Below are 21243 nucleotides of genomic sequence, written 5' to 3'. Positions count from 1 at the left end.
TGTTTACACAATTGGGGATTAGGCTGCCAAAACTCTTCAGGTACCACATAGAAAACAGGACTTTATTTACAATGCATTGGGATGTCGGAAGGTGACCTGCTTTGCCTGGAACTGGGAGAACTCACTGACACAGGTTACAATGATATATTTGGTGTTTTCTTTGTTACTTTAACCACATATCTTCATGTCTCATTAATCAGAGTAATAAATGGATTGATTCCTATTTACCAAATGTACTGCAAATTATTGTCACAAATGTGAATTTGATACACTAACAGAAATGTATATTTGATCAAGCAACGTAGATGACTTTATTTCTAACAATGTATAAAGTCCACTGTAATAACAGAGAAAATACATTGGGTCTATTGGTCAGTGTTTGTTTATGTGGAGGGAGGGGTTGGAGCTGAAGTTTCAGCATCTCCTGGGTGTGTTCACCTGGTCAGCAGAGAGGGAGGAGAGAAACTCTATAAACTCACCTCTCTTTCCCCGGTCTCCCCATCTCACAACCAAGCTCTGGGGAGGGAAAGAGGACAGCTAACTGGGTAGGTGTGCCATCATTTCAAGCTGCATTATACATTATTATCCTGATAAACTGAAACATTGTGCTTTTCTATGAAGAGGTAATCATTAGGATATGTTTGCTTAGTAATCTGTGTACTTTGATGAAGTTGAGACTGACTACACTCGTAAAGTGGCGTAAACTGCCGAAAAAGCCAGATGGGCTGGTCCACTTTTAGCCAAGTGAGCCATTCTACCTTGTTTTTTTTTTATCACTATCTGGCTAATAATCTGGCTAATAATCTGGGCATCAAGGTAGAAACAAATGGGCCAGTGTTGGGTCAGCACAAAGAAAAAAAATGGGTCAGTGTTTTAGAAATGAATACTGGTCCCTGTCCGCTCCTGCACTCTTAGAAAAAAAGGGTTCCAAAAGGGTTCTGCAGCTGTCCTCATAGGAGAACCTTTTGAATAACCGTTTTTGTTCATAGAATAATATTTTCCTCTGTGAAATGGTTCCACATGGAACCCATATGGCTTATTCAAAGGGTTCTCCTATGGGAACAGTCAAAGAACCCTTTCAGGTCGAAGTCAAATCTAATTTGATAACAATTGTTTGATAACAGTGTGAGTCAAAACATATCTTATGCATATCAAAGAAATTGTGGAAATCAGTAGATTTAGAGAGACTTGAGACACTTTTAAATCTCATCACATTTACCTGAAATTAGACTATATTTTTTACTTCTTTCAAAGTGCATGTTTGGTTAATTAAAGTTTATTCCATGTAATGTTTCCATAGAGTACCTGCAATGCTACTTTGGTAGTCAAATCACCTTAACATCACTTTGTCATTTTGTTTAACTGGAAAGGTACAACACTGCCTGTTAACTCTCAGAAGGAAATTGTGCACATTAGTTCAGACTTCAAATCGAACAAAGAGACAATTCCTTCTTAAATATTTTGTTCTACGTGAAATCTTTCAAACAGGTCTGGATTGACAAATGATTGTGTTTTAACATTTGTTCACAACAACAACGCTTCTCTTGAGTTGCAATATAAGGGTTGGGAGCATTAAACCACAATCTTTTCACAGTGGTCATGATACAGCCAGTACTTCTACTCCTGCTACTGGGTAAGAGTTCAGATGGGATGAATATTCCTCTTTTGGTATTATAGACCAACCTGCTATGACTTATCTAGTTGACCATGTATTCAAAGTAGTTGGGTAGTGGTTCAGAACCTGTCAACATCTATTTATGTACAATGAGCTTCAGTTTAAACAACATTTTAGATGACATCTACAGAATTCTCTCCTTGAGTTGACACATTCACATTTTAGTACAGTGATTATGAAGTTGAAATGCTAGCCCTAATGTTGATGTCGGTGTCACAATCTAAACAGAGAAAGAGATTGACCATCCCAAAAATAACATCTTTCTGATGTGACATTTATCCCCACAGCAGCCATGTCCTCACCAGTGTTTGGGACTGAGGTGTCAGTACTAAAGGGAACCTCTGTTACCCTTGTCTGCACATACCTAGGGGATAAAAAGATTGAGACATGCTGGGGCAGAAGTTGTGGAACTTTTCAGTGTACTGATCCCATAATGGAAGATAAATCCAAATATAAAATTAACGCTGAAGTTGGAACAGTGAATCTCACCATTTTAAAGCTACAGCCGACAGACCGTGGGAGATACTGCTGCAGAGTCTATGTCCCTGGATGGTTCAATGATCTTAAACAATTCTACAGCCTGAAGGTAGTCAAAGGTAAGTGTTGCTCACTTCAGACTATGGGTTAACAATGGGTTTTGCTCAGTGCCGATGTCACCTTACAGTAGGAAGGAACATGAAGGTTTAAAGTCTTCATCTCCATGTATGAATGTTGTATTAGTGCATCACTATTGTGTATCAGTTTGTTCTCTCGCTAACAAAGTCTGCACTACTGGTAATATCCTTTTGCTGCCTAGTTTATCTTTATCCTGTGTTTATTTCTGATGGTCTGTGTGGTGAAATACAGTATGTCTTGGTTACAGGTTGTGTGAGGGACCTACTGGAAGAAGTCCATTTTCTGGGGAACAATATTGCGAATCAGCCATTTACAACCAAAAATGCAAGTCAGTGCAGGCAGGAATGCACCAAAAATGACACATGCCAGTACTTCACATTTGTTGATGAAAACGCAGGAATAATAGTCCACAGGTACATGCTCAAAAATTATATATTTTTTTATGCTTGGGCAAATAAAGGCAGCAAAATCATTTTTGAATCAGCACCATTCTGATAACTACTACCACATTTTTTGTGATATTTATCCCACAGAAACAAATGTTTCCTGAAGGCCTCAACTGGTCATATGCCTGAAATTACAATACAGCACCTCCAACATGCAACCTCAGGCTACTCTCTGAGAAACTGCAGTGGTAAAGGTGAGTACATACAATGACATGACTTGATTCATCATTTGTTTTGGCCATTGAATATCTAGCCAATATCTAATAATCACAGAGGTAAACTTTGTTAATAGGCCCTCTTCAACAGGATAACATTGACATGGATATCAAACTCTGTCATGTTGTGTTTCTGTTGATTCCATCATCTCTGTTGAAGGTGTAACTTATTGAACGTCATCAATCCAGCATCAGAGCTCTTTGAAGAGAGCCGTTTCAGACCAATGATGTGTAAACTCTATAGAATATTATCATTACTATGTGTTCACTTTTAGTCATTGATGCACAGGACACGTCCATATTCATAAAACAAATTGGTTGGAGGATTGAATGAGTCTGCCAATTTCTGAATGTGCCTCTGTCATGTCTATATTACTCTGCTATAAAACATTATGTGTTGCCTTAATTTAGAATAGATAATGGAAGCTAAAGATGATAAGGTTTTCCAATCAACACAACAAGCAATCTGATAAGCATTTCCTCTGTGTTTCAAACAGTCACCTACTCAGCCAAAAAGTACAGCCTCGTCCCTGAGAAGAAAAACTGGACCGAAGCACAAGAATACTGTAGACAACACTACACAAACCTGTCCATCATACACACAGAAGAGGATTGGAAGGCAATTCAATCCTCTTTGGGTGATTTCAGTGGTGATGTGTGGATTGGGCTCCATAGGTCTGGTCCAACTGAAAAGTGGAAGTGGTCTGATGGACAGGACTTCATGTTCTTTAACTGGGAAAAAGGTTTTGGTGTCCACACTAAAGATTACGACTGTGTCTTGTCTATTTCATCTCATTGGAAACCAGTGACTTGTGCAGCTCAAAGACAGTATATGTGTCAACGAGGTAAGGACTGACTAACTCACTCACTGTCTCTTTCTATAAATGGAAAATCAAACTTGTCATTTAACAAATGGGATTGACTAATTGATTTAACAACCCCTACCCTAATACTGTATTCTTCATCTAATCAGATCTCGAACACTTTATTAATTTGGTTATCATCTGTAACTTCCAAGTTTATTTCTTATTCTGTTTAGTCATTAACTGCCTCATGAAATCTGATGTGTCACTTTTCACCTTCCCTCCTGTAAGTTCGTCATGGTAATGGAACAACAGAGAAGGTGTATGAGCTGATGCAGGAGCCAAAGACGCAACAGGATGCTGTGACAGACTGCAGGAAAATAAAAGGCATAGAACTGGCGAGCATCTGTAACCAGAAAGAACAGGAAGCCTTTGATGAGGTGACTACAGGGGAAACCTGGATTGGACTTCAGCAGAAGAACAAACTATGGAATTGGTCAAATGAAGAACCATTTCAGCAATGGGAACATACCATGGGCGGTGGAAACTGTGTACAGCTGAACTCAAACAGAAAATGGACACCAAAAGATTGCTCTAGTCAATGTATTTTCCTTTGCTATGGAGGTAAGTTGAACCACGTGAGAGTGTTATCAAACTGAAGTGTTTTAGTCAGTCAATCAATGACTAAATTGTACAGAATCTACACCAAGAAAATCCTAGTTTTAATATGATAACATTTTATATAGAGTAGGCCTACTTTGTTTTTCTATCAATTATAAAAATGTGCCTAAATGTATATGTATTCTACTTCATTCTGACAGATGAACACCCATTTAACACCACAGGGGATTTGACCATTCCTGTTACCTCTGAAACCACCAGCCCTATTTCCACCACAACACCTACCACTTTACTACCTACAACCACTAATGGACAGTCCACCACCTCACCACCTACCACGACTAATGGACAGTCCACCACCTCACCAACTACCACTACTAATGGACAGTCCACCACCTCACCACCTACCACGACTAATGGACAGTCCACCATCTCACCAACTACCACTACTAATGGACAGTCCACCACCTCACCACCTACCACGACTAATGGACAGTCCACCACCTCACCACCTACCACTACTAATGGACAGTCCACCACCTCACCAACTACCACTACTAATGGACAGTCCACCACCTCACCACCTACCACGACTAATGGACAGTCCACCATCTCACCAACTACCACTACTAATGGAGAGTCGACAACACCACCAACATCAACTTCCAGTGGACAACTGACCTCATCGTGTCCCACCTCCCCAGACTGGAATCCTACATCCTCACCCAGTAGTGCAACTTCTCCACTCCATCCTGGTGAGACATGGAGCTACATTCTGTACCAATCTGTACAAAGGTGTACAAGTGACAATTGTTGGGCTTTTTCTTTGTGGTTTTGTGTTCATGAACTTGCATTTACATGTGTGCAATTTTATGTTTGTGTCTTGTCCATGCAGATTACCTGCACTACATCAACGAGTCCAAGAGCTGGATCAATGCCCTGGAGTTCTGTAAAAGTCGTGGCTCCAAGTCCAACCTGGTGCACATCACCAACCAGACCGTACAGGCTGACGTGACCCAGCTCCTGGCCAATGTGGAGCTGCCATGTGGGGGGGTGTGGATTGGTCTGGAGCGGTCCATCTTTGAGTGGAGCGCCCCCTGGCTGTGGACCAGTGGGGATGTTGATAAGGTGGTGAAGTACAGAGAGTGGCACAGCTGCTTCCCTCTCAACCCAATCAATTACCACTGTGGTAAGATGGTCCGGGATGGTAACGGAGAACTGAAGTGGCTGGATGCTTCCTGTCATCAGGAATTAACCTTCATCTGTCAAGGTGTGTTGATTTTCTTTTGATCTTCTATTATGGGGCTTGTTCAGAGGGGTGGAACATTCAGAACGTTGCAGATTGACAAATATTACATAGAAGTGTCATGGTTTACTGCGGAATAGAGATTTACTGTCTTGACTGTCATGTCAGCTCTATGGAATGTATTACTTAATGCAATGCTCTGATCATACCTCCCTATTGAAAAAGGCTCAATCTACATCCCAGCCACCCCCTCTCTACAGTTGGCTACTATCTGAATTGCTCTGAGGGGCTCAGAGTCTATACTCACTACACTCGGTGGTATACTGTAGCTTAATTATCTAAAACCAAATGCAAGGCCTGGCAATATAAGATACATTGATGACCTCTCCTCCATGTCCACTCATACTGTCCATGATGTTTCAACAGATCTCCACCAGAGGGCTCTCCATGGCAGCCTGGACAGTCTGCAGACAGACACTATGTAACAGCATAGTTGATCTAATCTACTAGAGAGACTACCACACTCAAGGTCTGGAAGGAACCTGCATTTCAATTCATTATATTGTTACACTACTATTACTACTTTTCATATTATTACTGTTATTATTATTTATATTACTATTATTACAACTTTTTATTACTTTTATTTATAATTTTCACTATTACATTATATTACTTAATGATACTGTATGTTCATTTATAACCATTGCTATTTGACTGTTATTAACTGTACTAATTTGATTGTTTAAAAATAGAGTTGATAAAAAGTAAAGAATGTTATTAAAATTAAAATGTAGTATTTCACTTTTGTGTGATCACTGTAGCCTACTGTAGAAGATGGCTAGTTAGCCTAGTGGTTAGAGCGTTGGACGGGCTGGAAGGTAACAATCTGTTGCTCTGCCCCTGAACAAGGCAGTTAACCCACTGTTTCTAGGCCGTCATTGAAAATAGGAATATGTTCTTAATTAACTGACTTGCCTAGTTAAATAAAAGGTCTAATTAAAATAAATAATTACACTTAGTATTGTGTTAAAAGATGTATGCATTTCATGCGACAACTGTGACTTCTGTGAAATTGACACCGCTGCTATATTGATGCAACAATGTGCCATAAACCCTAAGCTGTGCAAAAACATGCATTTTGGAGACATAAAAAAGGGAAATGATAAGGTTTACATAGGCTATGTGTAACAATATTATTTGCAGGAGCCTATCCTAATAGATTAATGAGAGGAATCGCTCCCCTATCTCACCCCCCCCCCCTTCCGCGCCGCAAGCCCCATATCTGAGACATCGTCTATTACCAGCTCTATCTCTCTACTTACACTACCCCCTTCTCAGAAATATCGAGAGAGATAGAGAGAGAGAGAGAACAAGAGAGAGAGAGCGAGACGGCCAGCAGCTCCCCTCTGTGCACCAGTTACCGCGGATTGTGCAGACAGAGCTGTCAGTCCAGTCCTAAAAAACTTATTCACTGTAAAAATGTCGGCCAGATCAGGCTACTATCGGCAGGAGCTGAACAAGACTGTATGGGAAGTTCCCGAGCGGTACCAGAACCTGACTCCCGTGGGCTCTGGGGCCTACGGTTCGGTATGGTGAGTAGGCTATATGAAAGAGGGAGGGGCGAGGCTGTCCATACACACAATACAATGCAGATGAAAAACATCATTTAGCCTTGTGGTTTGTATTATGAATATACATTATTGGATAATATTGGAAAAACAACAAGCCTATTTATAGCCTATTCTCATTATTATTGTGCAATTACCAGGCTATTATCATTACTGAGGATGTTTTTATTGTTATTAGGCAGTTATTTGGCCTATTTAAATTCAAATATAATCCATGTTCATGTAGCCTAGTTATTTTAGTTGTTATGCACGAGAAAATCCTCAATGTTATTTTCATGTTTGTTATTAAATGTCGATTTACTAGACTACTATATTGGTATCAATATGATGCTGTCATATAGGCTACGTTTCCAATTGTATTGGTTTATCTGTCGTTGACACCATTCCCAAATACTGGGCGTCATCAGTCCAACGGCAGACTGTCTACAGTTGTTGCCTCTCGGTGCGGCTTTAAACACCTTAAGCTTCGCATGTACATTAGCTGATTCAGTCTGCCCCATAGGATTCCAGCACCGAACGGAAACAACAAGGAGTTATCGCGTGCAACCACGCGCTACGGAAGATCCTCTGAATCGTGACAGTTCTCAATAGGATTTCTAAGGCTTTTTGGGCTACTGATAACAGGGACAGCACTTCGGCGGGATCTGCACTGAACAACCTAAGGATGCATAACACATCTGTATAGCCATGGGTATGTGTAGGGGCTACCTCAGTGTTGCTGACTGCAAAAATCTTGTATTTTTGTATTTTTTCAGACATTTGTGCTGTTATGGACTTTTATCTTTGATATGTGTATGTTCACTTCAGATAGTGAAGAGGGTCCCAGGGAAGAAATCTCAACATTGTATTCATGACCACCAGTCTGTTGACCTAACAACAGACATCAATTTCACAACCTGATCTCCTCCCCATACAGTAAATACAAGCTCTCTCTTTCTTTCTCACACACACACACACACACACACACACACCTGTCTAGCCCATTGAGGTGCTTCTTATAGGCTACATTTCCACATGAACGAGTTCCTCTTTTCTCACAAGTGGGTTGGGCAATATTTCCTTGTTTTAATTTTGGATCACTCTTTGTCTGTTGCGGGAGAATAGACACTGTTGCCATGGCGAGGTGTCATGGTGATGTGTACACCTCGACTTGAGTGTCATACATGCAATCCATATTGATCCATGCATGGGAAGGGAAATGAAGTGCTTTTACTGTAACAGCACTGGTAGATAGATTAGATTGACATTGTGGGCAGAGCTCTCTTTGTTGTTTATATGCTGGTAAAACAGCCAACCATGGCCTGTCAATCCAATGCTTTTTCATCTCCTAGGACAGAGGGATGTGAGGATGTGATCTTCTGAGGATCAGCCCAGGGAGACAGACAACAGACATCTGTGATGCAGCAGACATGGAAGAGAAGGAAGGGACAGAAACTACATGTTAGCTCAAGCAATATCTAAGCCTTTATTGGTCCATTAGATTTAATGGAAGTTTAGCCTAGCTGATTGATGGGAAGAACTGCAGTGTTTTACTACTCCACTGAGAAATCATGGTGAAATCGGCACAGTTATGTCTGTTTGATTTGATGAAGACCTTGGAAGCTGAGTAGATAGACATGGTAGCATTGCTCTAGCAACAATTCAAACAAAAGACCATCCCTGTGTCTGCTTCTTTTGACGAATACAATTCTCGAACAGTTAAAAACAAAACTCATTATTTATGTGGATTCACATACACATCTAATACACCATCAACCAAGATGCAGAGCAATGCAGTCATGTGATCTTCTACCCCTACAAAATGGCACCACTGCTCATAGTACCAGTCTAGCCAGCAAGGACACTCACATTCTTGCACACAATCTCCCATCTCTCTTTAACTTTTTTTCTCTCCCTCTCTCTCTCTCTGAGCCCTGCATTGTTCAGGCTGAGCTCCACCCATTGTCACCATCTTCTCCATGGCAGAGCTGATTGATTAGCAGAGGGGTGGGGGTTTGGGAATTGGGGAGGTATTTTATAGGGGGTTGGGACTGGGAGAGCCTTGGGAGTCCATGGACATTATTTCTGAGGATACAGAGGAGAATTGGAGTCGTTATATTGATCCTTGGTGCTCCTCAATTTCCCTGCAAAGCCTCCTGAGATTGTTTGCCCGAGGTCAATGATCTGATCAGAAAGGCTCATATAATGAATATCAGATCAAATAAAAAATGTCACAGGTGCCTAATACAGATGTAGACTTTACTGAGAAATGCTTACTTACGAGCCCTTTCCCAACAATGCAGAGTTAAAAAGTAAGAAAAATATATACAAGGAGCACCGGTACTGAGTCATTGAGCAGGGGTACAAGGTAGTTGAGGTAATACAGTATGTAGATGTAGGTAGGGGTAAAGGCGACTAGGCAATCATGATAGATGATGAACCAAGATAAGATTCACTCCCTCCTCTCTACATTTTCCTCTTCTGTCTCTGCTGCTAAAGCCACTTTCTACCACTCTAAATTCCAAGCATCTGCCTCTAACCCTAGGAAGCTCTTTGCCACCTTCTCCTCCCTCCTGAATCCTCCTCCCCCCCCCCCCCCTCCTCCCTCTCTGCAGATGACTTCGTCAACCATTTTGAAAAGAAGGTCGACGACATCCGATCCTCGTTTGCTAAGTCAAACGACACCGCTGGTTCTGCTCACACTGCCCTACCCTGTGCTCTGACCTCTTTCTCCCCTCTCTCTCCAGATGAAATCTCGCGTCTTGTGACGGCCGGCCGCCCAACAACCTGCCCGCTTGACCCTATTCCCTCCTCTCTTCTCCAGACCATTTCCGGAGACCTTCTCCCTTACCTCACCTCGCTCATCAACTCATCCCTGACCGCTGGCTACGTCCCTTCTGTCTTCAAGAGAGCGAGAGTTGCACCCCTTCTGAAAAAACCTACACTCGATCCCTCCGATGTCAACAACTACAGACCAGTATCCCTTCTTTCTTTTCTCTCCAAAACTCTTGAACGTGCCGTCCTTGGCCAGCTCTCCCGCTATCTCTCTCAGAATGACCTTCTTGAGCCAAATCAGTCAGGTTTCAAGACTAGTCATTCAACTGAGACTGCTCTTCTCTGTATCACGGAGGCCCTCCGCACTGCTAAAGCTAACTCTCTCTCCTCTGCTCTCATCCTTCTAGACCTATCGGCTGCCTTCGATACTGTGAACCATCAGATCCTCCTCTCCACCCTCTCCGAGTTGGGCATCTCCGGCCAGGCCCACGCTTGGATTGCGTCCTACCTGACAGGTCGCTCCTACCAGGTGGCGTGGCGAGAATCTGTCTCCTCACCACGCGCTCTCACCACTGGCGTCCCCAGGGCTCTGTTCTAGGCCCTCTCCTATTCTCGCTATACACCAAGTCACTTGGCTCTGTCATAACCTCACATGGTCTCTCCTATCATTGCTATGCAGACGACACACAATTAATCTTCTCCTTTCCCCCTTCTGATGACCAGGTGGCGAATCGCATCTCTGCATGTCTGGCAGACATATCAGTGTGGATGACGGATCACCACCTCAAGCTGAACCTCGGCAAGACGGAGCTGCTCTTCCTCCCGGGAAGGACTGCCCATTCCATGATCTCGCCATCACGGTTGACAACTCCATTGTGTCCTCCTCCCAGAGCGCTAAGAACCTTGGCGTGATCCTGGACAACACCCTGTCGTTCTCAACTAACATCAAGGCGGTGGCCCGTTCTTGTAGGTTCATGCTGTACAACATCCGCAGAGTACGACCCTGCCTCACACAGGAAGCAGCACAGGTCCTAATCCAGGCACTTGTCATCTCCCGTCTGGATTACTGCAACTCGCTGTTGGCTGGGCTCCCTGCCTGTGCCATTAAACCCCTACAACTCATCCAGAACGCCGCAGCCCGTCTGGTGTTCAACCTTCCCAAGTTCTCTCACGTCACCCCGCTCCTCCGCTCTCTCCACTGGCTTCCAGTTGAAGCTCGCATCCGCTACAAGACCATGGTGCTTGCCTACGGAGCTGTGAGGGGAACGGCACCTCAGTACCTCCAGGCTCTGATCAGGCCCTACACCCATACAAGGGCACTGCGTTCATCCACCTCTGGCCTGCTCGCCTCCCTACCACTGAGGAAGTACAGTTCCCGCGCAGCCCAGTCAAAACTGTTCGCTGCTCTGGCCCCCCAATGGTGGAACAAACTCCCTCACGACGCCAGGACAGCGGAGTCAATCACCACCTTCCGGAGACACCTGAAACCCCACCTCTTTCAGGAATACCTAGGATAGGATAAAGTAATCCTTCTCACCCCCCTTAAAATATTTAGATGCACTATTGTAAAGTGGCTGTTCCACTGGATGTCTTAAGGTGAACGCACCAATTTGTAAGTCGCTCTGGATAAGAGCGTCTGCTAAATGACTTAAATGTAAAATGTAATAAACAGAGTAGCAGCAGTGGTGGAAAAAGTACCCAATTGTTTGAGTAAAAGTAACGATACCTTAATAGAAAATGACTGAAGTAAAATACTACTTGAGCAAAATACTAAAACGTATTTGGTTTTAAATATACTTCAGTATCAAAAGTAAATGTATTTGCTAAATAATACTTAAGTATCAAAATTAGATGTATAAATAATTTAAAATTCATTATATTAAGCAAACCAGATGACACTATTTTCTTTTTTTAAATTTACGGATAGCCAGGGTCACACTCCAACAGACATAATTTACAAATAAAGCATTTGTGTTTAGTGAGTCCACCAGATCAGAGGCAGTAGGGATGACCAGGGATGTTCTCTTGATAAGTGTGTGAATTGGTCAATTTTCTGTCCTGCTAAGCATTCAAAATCAGGGAAAATGTATGTAAAAAGTAAAAAGTACATACTTTTCTTTAGGAATGTAGTGAAGTAAAAGTAAAAGTTGTCAAACATATAAATAGTAAAGTAAAGTACAGATACCCCAAAAAATTACTTAAGTAGTACTTTAAAGTATTTTACACCACTGGCAAATAGTCAGTGTAGCCATTTGATTAACTGTTCAGCAATCTTATGGCTTGGGGGTAGAAGCTGTTCAGGAGCCCTTGGTGCTCCGGTACCGCTTGCCCTCCGGTAGCAGAGAGAACAGTCTATAACTTGGGTGGCTGGAGTCTTTGGCAACTTTTAGGGCCTTCCTACTATACCAGCTGGTATAGAGGTTCTGGATGGCAGTGAGCTTGGCCCCAGTGATGTACTGGGCCATACACACTACCATCTGTAGCACCTTATGGTCGGATACCAAGCAGCTGCCATACCAAGCGGTGATGCAGCCAGCCAAGCTGCTCTCAATGGCGTAGCCATCAGACAGAGGTATTATCGTACCTGCACTAAAGCAGACTCATATCACACATTCACTGTATACCATGCAGAACATCACATAGACACATGTATTAGTTTTCCATAATTACACCAGCAGACATCAAAAATCATATATGAATGTGCACATTTAAAATGCACTGGAATGTCTGAGATTTTCACAAATGTGGTTGCTACTTCAAATAGACTTTATTCCAATAACTGGAAAGCTTTTCATAGACTGCAAAACACCAGTCACGCGTAATGACAATAGTTGTCATTCTTGAGACATCGTACTGCCACTTCCCTTCGCTTTCCCAAGTCGTATCATTTCTCATTTCCCGCTCAGCATGCAGACTGCAAACCCCTAATTCAATTTCAATGGTTACTTTTCCTTCCATCGGTCTCCTGAAAGGAAGTTGGAACGTCTTGGCCAGTAATATAACTCTAATTCGTTCTGACTGATGGGTTTAGAACTTGTCCATGATACCAAACATATTCTTCACAATGGAACTGGGGAACTCTTTGTTGGTGTAACGTTATGTAACAGTAATATAGCGTTGTGCAAATGTTTGCGCTTGCACCATGAATGTTTCATTTAGTCAACGAACTCATTTCCACGTGCCTATTTCAACTGTTGCAGCAACACTATGCAAATCATGGCTACTGTGAGTGTGTGGTATTTGTCAGCACATTGTGTAACTTTGTAGATGGCATATCCATATGCTTTTGTTTGTAGGGGCTTAAAGTGCTATTATCATGTCACTTCGGTACCATTTAGCCGACGCTGTTGTGCAGAGTTTGTTTACAACGTGAGAGGACAAGCGATGGCCGCCAAAGCTCTCGGATGAAAGCACACATGAAATAGAATCTCAAGTACATGAACTGTCTATCGGGATTAACATGCAAGCTGCTGTGGGGAGCAAGATGCTGGAGAATAAAAGCAAAGCAACCTTCATTTTGAATTCTATGTGCAAACAAGATGCTCTGGCAGATGCTTTCATGTTTGCCCCACTATTTCCTTTGAATGATTGTATATGCATAAGACTAAAGTCAATATAGATAGCTAGATGGAGAGAGAGAGAGAGAAAACCAAATGACTTTGCATCAGATATTGCGTTGCCTTTGACGCCACCCTTCCCCCTCACCCACTCTTTCTGTTTTTGAAACTTGAGGTGCATTAATGTAACAGCTGATCAAACATTCTGAGATGGAAGACAGAGTCAGTTGCAGAAATCGATGCATAGACTGCTTGTGGAGTTGTTGGCAGTGAGGTAGACAGCCATGTATGGAAGATGAGATGGCAGAGGACTGGTGTGTCTGTGTGTGTGTGAGAGAGAGACGGAGATGTCTGGCTTGTGTCATGGAAAGATGATGGTGTGCTAGCTGCCTGTTTGGCAAACATATAACGGGCATCTAGCAGCAGGTGCTTCTGTGGCTGTGAATGAAATGAATGCACTTGGCGTTGTCTGAAGGCGATGCGGTCTGATTATGGGGTGCACATGGCCTTGTGTTGTACACATGGCAGGCCCCAGGTAAGGACATAGTAATGGTGTAGCGCTCCTCACAGGCTGGTTAAAGGGGTTAGCGGTCAGGTTGATAATGACAGTGATTTACATGAATGCTGTTTTAGCTTCTCGTGGAGTTGTGGCTCTGTGCTGCCTCTCCTTCCTCTGTTCTTCACACTTCCTCTTTATCATCTCCTTTACTGCTTCTTCTTTCCTTCAGTCTAGTATCTTTTGATTTCTCAAACACTTATTTCCTGTCTGGTACTTCCTGTCCCCTCCCTCATCTCTTGCTCTCCCTCAATCTCTCTCTGACCTCTACTCTTTCTACACTCCTTTGTCTCTTCATTCCTCTATAATGTTATTGCCTAGAATCTTTTTCATTTCCCCTAACACTCCTTCTCTCTTTGCAACATCGGAATTGAGTAAGATGTTGCTCCAAATGCTGCCTAAGTAGAAATAACACTGTCACAACGAAGACGGCAGTGCAACACCAGTACACTACACAGACATCCATTTGCACTAACAAGGAATCTAATCATTTAACGAGCAAAACATGTTTAGAAGCAATGCATTTCATTTTGTAAGCTGCTCTCTCTCCTCTCTCTCTCCTTTGCTCCCCACAGCTCAGCATATGACGTGCGGCTACGACAGAAGGTGGCGGTGAAGAAGCTGTCTCGGCCTTTCCAGTCCCTTATCCACAGTAGGCGCTCGTACCGCGAGCTCCGGCTACTCAAGCACATGAAACATGAGAACGTGAGTAAGGAGTGGTTGAAGACCTCCCGTGTTGGCTAGTTGACCTACATTGCCTTGATAATGCACAATAGAGTTGTAACTCTTTGGCATCAACCTTCTCCCTGAACAGGTAATAGGACTACTGGATGTATTCTCCCCTGCTGCATCGCTAGAGGACTTCCATGAAGTGTGAGTGACTACTGAACGAGCACCAGGATGTCCAACATACCCCATACAGTAATTATACTGTCATGATTATTCAGATGATGACATATTGCATTTAAATAGAGCTTTTCACCAGGATTCAAGGCATGTACTGTCTAACTGAATTGGAACATCTCCATGCACTGTTCTAAAAGTTCCCTCCTCCTCCCTCCTCCTCTTTCCAGCTACCTGGTAACCAACTTGATGGGGGCAGACCTGAACAACATAGTCAAATTCCAGCGTCTCTCTGATGAGCATGTGCAGTTTCTTATTTACCAGCTGCTCAGGGGCCTCAAGGTAGTTAACCCCCCAACGCATCATGTTTAGACATATTTTTTTACATACTATCCCATACACTCACAGTACAAAGCAACCTTCCCTGATTATAATTGTTTTTACTCACAAAGACAACTGTTACGTATTTCAAGATGCCACAATTAAACCTCAAACACCATCATCATGATCCTTTTTATACTATAAAATTACTGGCTATAATTTACTAGAATATCCCTTAACATCCTCTGAAATGGTATATATACTGTACCTTCACATTTGATTACAAACTTGGGTATACTGCTAAGTTTGAAATCTACATTATGCCTGCCTCACTAGGCAACACAGTTCAGAGGGGACTGACCAGCCAGCCTAGTAGCTAGCAAACCTAGTTACCAAGGAATGAACAAAAAATGTAGACCCTTTTAGACAGGGGCCAATGTTAGAATACACTGTTGACCTCTCTCTCTCTCTCTCGCACTCCATTCTTTCCTTGCTCCTCCCACTCCTCCCCCCATCCCGCTGCCATGTCCCTTTCCCCGTCTCCCCCTGAACAGTACATCCATTCAGCAGGACTGATCCACAGAGTGAGTGGTGGCTTTCCTCTTTTCTTCTCTTCTTGCCCACTCTTTTCATTTTTCCTCATCCCCTCTTTTCATAAAGGCAGTCTTCTGGAGAGCAATTGCCTCTCCTGAGTGCTTTGTTGTCTTTAAAGGCAATTCTGTATTTAGAATGTACCAGTATGTGTGTAAGTAGATAATATCATATTGTGTGAGTGTGTTAGAGAGACATTGTGTGCTGAGAGCTTCTTGTTGCATGTGCCTGTAGGCCTAACACCCAGCTTGTAAAACCCAGTATATGTTTCAACCTGTCTGTCTGTCTATCTATCCATCTGCCTTTCGGTCTGTCTGTGTTCATGGCTTTCTCCCTTTCTTTTCCCCTGTCCTTCAGACAGTCTTTGTGTTGACCGGTCTGTCTTTTCATGTGTCTGTCTCACAGGACCTGAAACCAAGTAACGTGGCAGTGAACGAGGACTGCGAGCTGAGGGTAAGACCAGTGACCCAGCCGCCCAACTCCTCAACGCCTCAGACTATCACAACACAACCTTCCCCAACTCGGAAATGGCTATCACCATGACAACCTGTGTCTCTCTCGCTCTCCCCCAGATCCTTGACTTTGGATTGGCCAGACAGACGGATGATGAGATGACGGGGTACGTGGCGACTCGCTGGTATCGAGCGCCAGAGATCATGCTTAACTGGATGCACTACAATCAGACAGGTACAGATCCACACTCACACAACCCAAGAATGATCATAAACCCAAGATCCTCATTTCACATCACATATTACCAGACACCTAATATTACAACCAAACACATACTCTATCATCAAACAGTTCTTTCCAGAAAGAAAAAGTATCTAGCTATATCTGTGACGTTATGGCTAATCATAAAATCCTGTTGTTATGACGACTGAATGTTAACGCCTCTGTTACAGTGGATATCTGGTCAGTGGGATGCATCATGGGAGAGCTGCTGAAGGGGAAGGTCCTGTTTCCCGGCAACGACTGTATCCTTCACTAACACAGACATGACTTGATACAGAGTGCACTACACTCCCCAACCGTTCTCCAGCGCTGTTACCGCCCATACTGCTCTGTGGACACATATCAGCTCCTCCCAGATTTGCATTACAATCCCATCTAGAGATATAGCCTTTCTGCCTGAAGGGGAGGTGTATTGAGAGTGACTGAAAGGAAAGGAAGTTCACAATGGACTGAATTGTATTGACTGTCAAAGACTGAAACAAATAGGAATGTGATTTACTGCTTTGTGTGTATGTATTGGGTCCTCAAATGTTGGAGTATGCTGTCTGCATAAAACGAACACTAGAACACTGTTCTAGCAAAGTCAAGTATGCCTACCCTCAGTCAGTTGTTCTACCTAAAGAGTTGGTCCTGCCAACCAAATTACTTTTTCACGGTCATGATGGCCCTTAATTAACCCCTCCTGATCTAAGATATCGACCAGCTAAAGAGGATTATGGAGGTGGTGGGCACCCCGACCCCTGACCTTCTACAGAAGATCTCCTCTGAACATGTGAGAAGATGGAGAAATAGAGGGAGAGATGGGAAAGTTGAATGGATCATTCGCTATATCAATGCAAATTGCTTTAATGATACTGATTATCCCCTGACATCCATTGATAGGTGTAATTGATTGACTAATTTGATGATCGATTATTCGATATTTTGCTTGTAGCATGATTGATTTCTCAATTGGCCCTGCAATGTACTGTACACATTGTCACGTGTGTGTACATTGCTTCCTATTCATAGGCTCAGAAATATATCCAGTCTCTACCCTTCATGCCCCAGCAGGACTTAGAGAAGATATTCAGAGGAGCCAACCCAATGGGTGAGACTGAGTCATACCGGATAACTGAATTTGCTGGAGGCTAATTTTAACCTAAGACTATAGTCACCCAAGGCTATGGATTACATAATGCAGCTTTGTTAGTATTTTTCACTTTGCGCCTACATCTTAATCTCGGTCTCCATCTTTCTCTCTGCAACTCCATTCTTCTCTCTCCCTCCCTCAGCTGTGGATCTACTGAAGCGCATGCTGGTTCTGGACTGTGACGGGCGTGTCTCGGCCAGTGAGGCTCTCTCCCACCCTTATTTCTCCCAGTACCACGACCCGGACGACGAACCAGAGGCCCTGCCCTACGACCAGACGCTGGAGAGCAAGGACCGCACGCTAGAGGAGTGGAAAGGTCAGAGAGAGAAATGGAGGGTGGCTGGAGTGGAGGAGGTTAAGAGGGATTCTCTTTTTTAAAGATTCAACATTTATTTTCTGCTATGTTCTTGACCAGAACTAAACGTTCTCTCTTGCTCCTCACCTTTTGTTCATCCCTCTTTCTTCACCTCATCTTCTTTCTCTCTCTCTCTCTCTCCCCTATACAGAGCTGGTGTTCGAGGAGATGAATGGAATCAAAGCGCCTGTCAGCGAAACGAGCAGTCTACAGGTGGAACAGTGAAAGACAAACCCTGCCTCCTTCTGCTCGGTCTGTCCCGTCAGCTGAGGAAGGACCGCCGTCTTGTCTCCGTCTGTCTGCCGGCATTGGGGAGGCGGGAGGATCCGAAAGAAAGAGAGACTGTGGGCCAATCAGAGACAACGCTGTGTCCCCTAGAGGCATGACACCCCTCCCCTTGCTCACTGTGACTGGCTATTTGACTGCCTGTCATGAGTTTTGTAAAAGGGGAGCAGGGAGAGGGGAGGTCTGGTTGAACTGATAGGGATGAGAATACGCACATTACGACGATTACAGGGAGCATGTTTTGATAGGTATATGTTTACAGTCTGTTGAAAAGAGGTAGGAGAGAGAGGCAGAGAGAGAAAGTAGCACTAGGGTTTTCAAACCTACCCAAGGGTCCAACTGATAAATAGGCATTGGCTACAGGTCACTGGAAATCTTTGTCATAGACATTTTATAAGCACTCATAATGGATGTCAGTTTAAGTCTGCTTATAACACCTGTTATGTCATGGTAATGACAGAGGGTTCTAGTGAATTGTTGTCAAGACTTTCACGCATTTCGCTGTCTCAGGCGCCGCTCCAGAATCTCCCGTAAGTGTTCAGTTGGGTTTAGATCTGGTGACTGAGACGGCCATGGCATATGGTTTACATCGTTTTCATACACATCAAACCATTCAGTGACCATTTGTGCCCTGTCGATGGGGGCATTGTTATCCTATGGGGGCATAGCCATGGTGGCCAAAATAATGGCCAGCCCAGAATTTTTATACATGACCCTAAATGTCACGTTCGTTTAGAGATGGATTAGACCAAGGTGCAGCGTGGTAGGCGTAAATCTTTCTTTAATTGATGACACTGAAAAAACAGCAAATACAAAAACGAAACGCACAGTTCTGTAGGGCTGGAAAGCAATAGTACAAAAACAAGATCCCACAAACTCAGGTGGAAAACAGGCTGCCTAAGTATGATCCCCAATCAGAGACAACGATAGACAGCTGCCTCTGATTGGGAACCATACCCGACCAACAAAGAAATAGAACACATAGATTGCCCACCCTAGTCACACCCTGACCTAACCAAAATAGAGAATAAAAAGGATCTCTAAGGTCAGGGCGTGACACTCAACATGTTGGGATTTTAATGAATTAACTCAGAAACCACACCTGTGTGGAAGAACCTGCTTTCAATAAGATTTGTATCTCTTATTAACTCAAGACTTTCCATTATTTTGGCAGTTACCTGTATGTAGGCTATGCATTTGTTGCTGGTATCACCCATTTCAGATTCCACTGGCTCTAGTCCAACAGGTTTTACTAGTCCCTGGCTCTGTAGAGAAACCCAAACCTATAGCTGAAGTTTACATCTGAACATTCAGCAGATACCATTACCCACAGTGACTCCCACAGATACCATTACCCACAGTGACTCCCAGATGCATGCAGTTTAAATTGGATTTACAGGTCTGAATGTTGTAGTTTCAGAGGTCTAATATTCTGCATGTTTTAAAGGGGCGTACGGAGGTGAACGAATTACAGGGGAATAAAATAATTCAATTTTCCTGGAATTGCAACATATACTAGCCCAAGAACTACAACAACAATCATATACACAATGCCTCAATTACAGTAGAGATAATGTGAAATACTCTTTCTCGGTTGATGTTTGACTATTTACGGTCCTGTATGTGTCATGTACAATTGTTGATATTGGAAACTTGTTGGATTTAAATAGAACTGCAAAAAAGATGAATGTATACAAAACTGTATGTTAAAAAAGAAAAAGTGTCTTTTCATTCTATGGTGGCATGAATTTGAACTGTACAATTTCTGCCATATGCATTTCCAATCAATAACCGAATGTCAACTCTGTGTCATAATGCCATGACAACTCATGACAGTTGATGTCAACCAACTCAACTCTATTACAACAGTTATAACACCATTATGCAGCATGAACAAGTAAACATTTGGTTACACATATTCAGAATAAATCAAATCGATCTATTCCCTGTCTTGGTAACGTCATGAATGCGTGCATCAATTTGTAAGTCGCTCTGGATAAGAGCGTCTGCTAAATGACTTAAATGTAATGTAAATGTAATCAATCCAGTCTTGTTTTCTCCCAAAAATGATGAAGTCTATTGTTGTATGGACAAACTCCTTAATGTTTCCAAGTATCACGCAGCAGCCTATCAGCCGGTATGCAGCACTATGTCAGTGGTGAGAATCTGTCATGGGCATAGCATGTTGTGGCATTATGAAAGACCACTTTACTCCAGAGTTACGGCCTACTCATTCCTCCTCCACATGGCCAAAGTTCCATCAATACTCCCAGCCCACACACACACAGTAGCTTTCCAGTGCTTTATGGGTTGCAAGTCTAAGTATACATGGCATTTTGTTTGTGTGTGTGTGTCAATTTGCCTTCAAGTTCCATTCTTGCATGTTTCCAACAAACATGCCTGCGGGCATCAAACTATGTCATAATCTCTCAGCCAAAGAACAGAAACAGTATTATGAGAGACCACCCTTCTGATCATCATGACGATGCATGTATCCTCTTCTTCCTCTTGTCATCAATAAAAGCTCAATTCATCACCAGTTATCTTACTGTGTGTGTCATAGACTCATATAATAATTGTGTGTGTGTGGCCTATATGTACATTTGTACTTTTGAGACTGCATAAAAACAGCATCAAAGCAGAAAGGAAGTGTAACCAAGTGAGGCCAGGAAAATACTCAAATAACTTTCATCCCTATTTTTAGGCTAGGCTAGCTCTCTTTGCTATCTCATGACAACAGACAGCATTTTGGCAACATTCCTTGTGACTTGATTGTAAGACAATAAGGAGCCAGGGCGGCAGGTTGCCTAGCTGTTAAGAGTGTTGCTGGTTCGAATCTCTGAGTCGACTAGGTGAAAAAAT

The 21243-nt window shown here is 43.0% G+C and overlaps 2 protein-coding genes across 6 annotated transcripts; both read left to right on the top strand.

Annotated features, from left to right (window-relative positions):
- The first annotated feature begins 504 nt into the window (after positions 1-504).
- On the top strand, positions 505-6723 carry LOC115133808 (uncharacterized). 2 transcript variants are annotated; one of them, XM_065021607.1, is made up of 10 exons: positions 505-545; positions 1489-1633; positions 1963-2271; positions 2538-2703; positions 2824-2930; positions 3449-3796; positions 4046-4378; positions 4576-5130; positions 5271-5645; positions 6048-6723. In XM_065021607.1, exons 2-10 carry the CDS (start codon positions 1600-1602, stop codon positions 6104-6106), a joined length of 2286 nt encoding a protein of 761 aa, XP_064877679.1. In that variant the 5' UTR covers positions 505-545; positions 1489-1599; the 3' UTR covers positions 6107-6723. The 2 variants fall into 2 exon arrangements, with proteins under 2 accessions (XP_064877679.1, XP_064877680.1); XM_065021608.1 differs by lacking the exon at positions 6048-6723 and adding an exon at positions 5847-6039.
- A 268-nt stretch (positions 6724-6991) lies between these two features.
- Positions 6992-20920, top strand: LOC115133059 (mitogen-activated protein kinase 11-like). 4 transcript variants are annotated; one of them, XM_029665893.2, is made up of 13 exons: positions 7760-7943; positions 8060-8167; positions 14695-14824; positions 14934-14992; positions 15193-15304; positions 15838-15867; positions 16280-16327; positions 16447-16561; positions 16780-16851; positions 17302-17381; positions 17621-17699; positions 17884-18057; positions 18248-20920. In XM_029665893.2, the coding sequence occupies exons 3-13, from the start codon at positions 14810-14812 to the stop codon at positions 18319-18321; spliced, it is 858 nt and encodes a 285-aa protein (XP_029521753.1). In that variant the 5' UTR covers positions 7760-7943; positions 8060-8167; positions 14695-14809; the 3' UTR covers positions 18322-20920. The 4 variants fall into 4 exon arrangements, with proteins under 4 accessions (XP_029521754.1, XP_029521751.1, XP_029521753.1 ...); XM_029665894.2 differs by lacking the exons at positions 7760-7943; positions 8060-8167 and adding an exon at positions 6992-7216; XM_065021610.1 differs by lacking the exon at positions 8060-8167 and having other exon boundaries at positions 7763-7943.
- The last annotated feature ends 323 nt before the right edge of the window (positions 20921-21243 follow it).

This window comes from Oncorhynchus nerka, linkage group LG8, assembly GCF_034236695.1.
Source record: "Oncorhynchus nerka isolate Pitt River linkage group LG8, Oner_Uvic_2.0, whole genome shotgun sequence".
NCBI lineage: Eukaryota > Metazoa > Chordata > Actinopteri > Salmoniformes > Salmonidae > Oncorhynchus > Oncorhynchus nerka.
Note: the sequence above shows the minus strand (reverse complement) of the source record. Positions and strands in the feature narration are given on the sequence as shown.

What these genes read in the sequence shown, in the direction of transcription:
- LOC115133808 (XM_065021607.1), top strand. Translation starts at nt 1,600, where the DNA reads ATGATACAGCCAGTACTTCTACTCCTGCTACTGG. An exon ending in GAGAAACTGCAGTGGTAAAG is followed by an intron (nt 2,931 to 3,448) that starts GTGAGTACATAC and finishes TGTTTCAAACAG; the next exon opens with TCACCTACTCAGCCAAAAAG. An exon ending in ATTAACCTTCATCTGTCAAG is followed by an intron (nt 5,646 to 6,047) that starts GTGTGTTGATTT and finishes ATGTTTCAACAG; the next exon opens with ATCTCCACCAGAGGGCTCTC.
- LOC115133059 (XM_029665894.2), top strand. Translation starts at nt 7,104, where the DNA reads ATGTCGGCCAGATCAGGCTACTATCGGCAGGAGCTGAACAAGACTGTA. An exon ending in GGGGCCTACGGTTCGGTATG is followed by an intron (nt 7,217 to 14,694) that starts GTGAGTAGGCTA and finishes TGCTCCCCACAG; the next exon opens with CTCAGCATATGACGTGCGGC. An exon ending in CAGAGGAGCCAACCCAATGG is followed by an intron (nt 17,700 to 17,883) that starts GTGAGACTGAGT and finishes TCCCTCCCTCAG; the next exon opens with CTGTGGATCTACTGAAGCGC.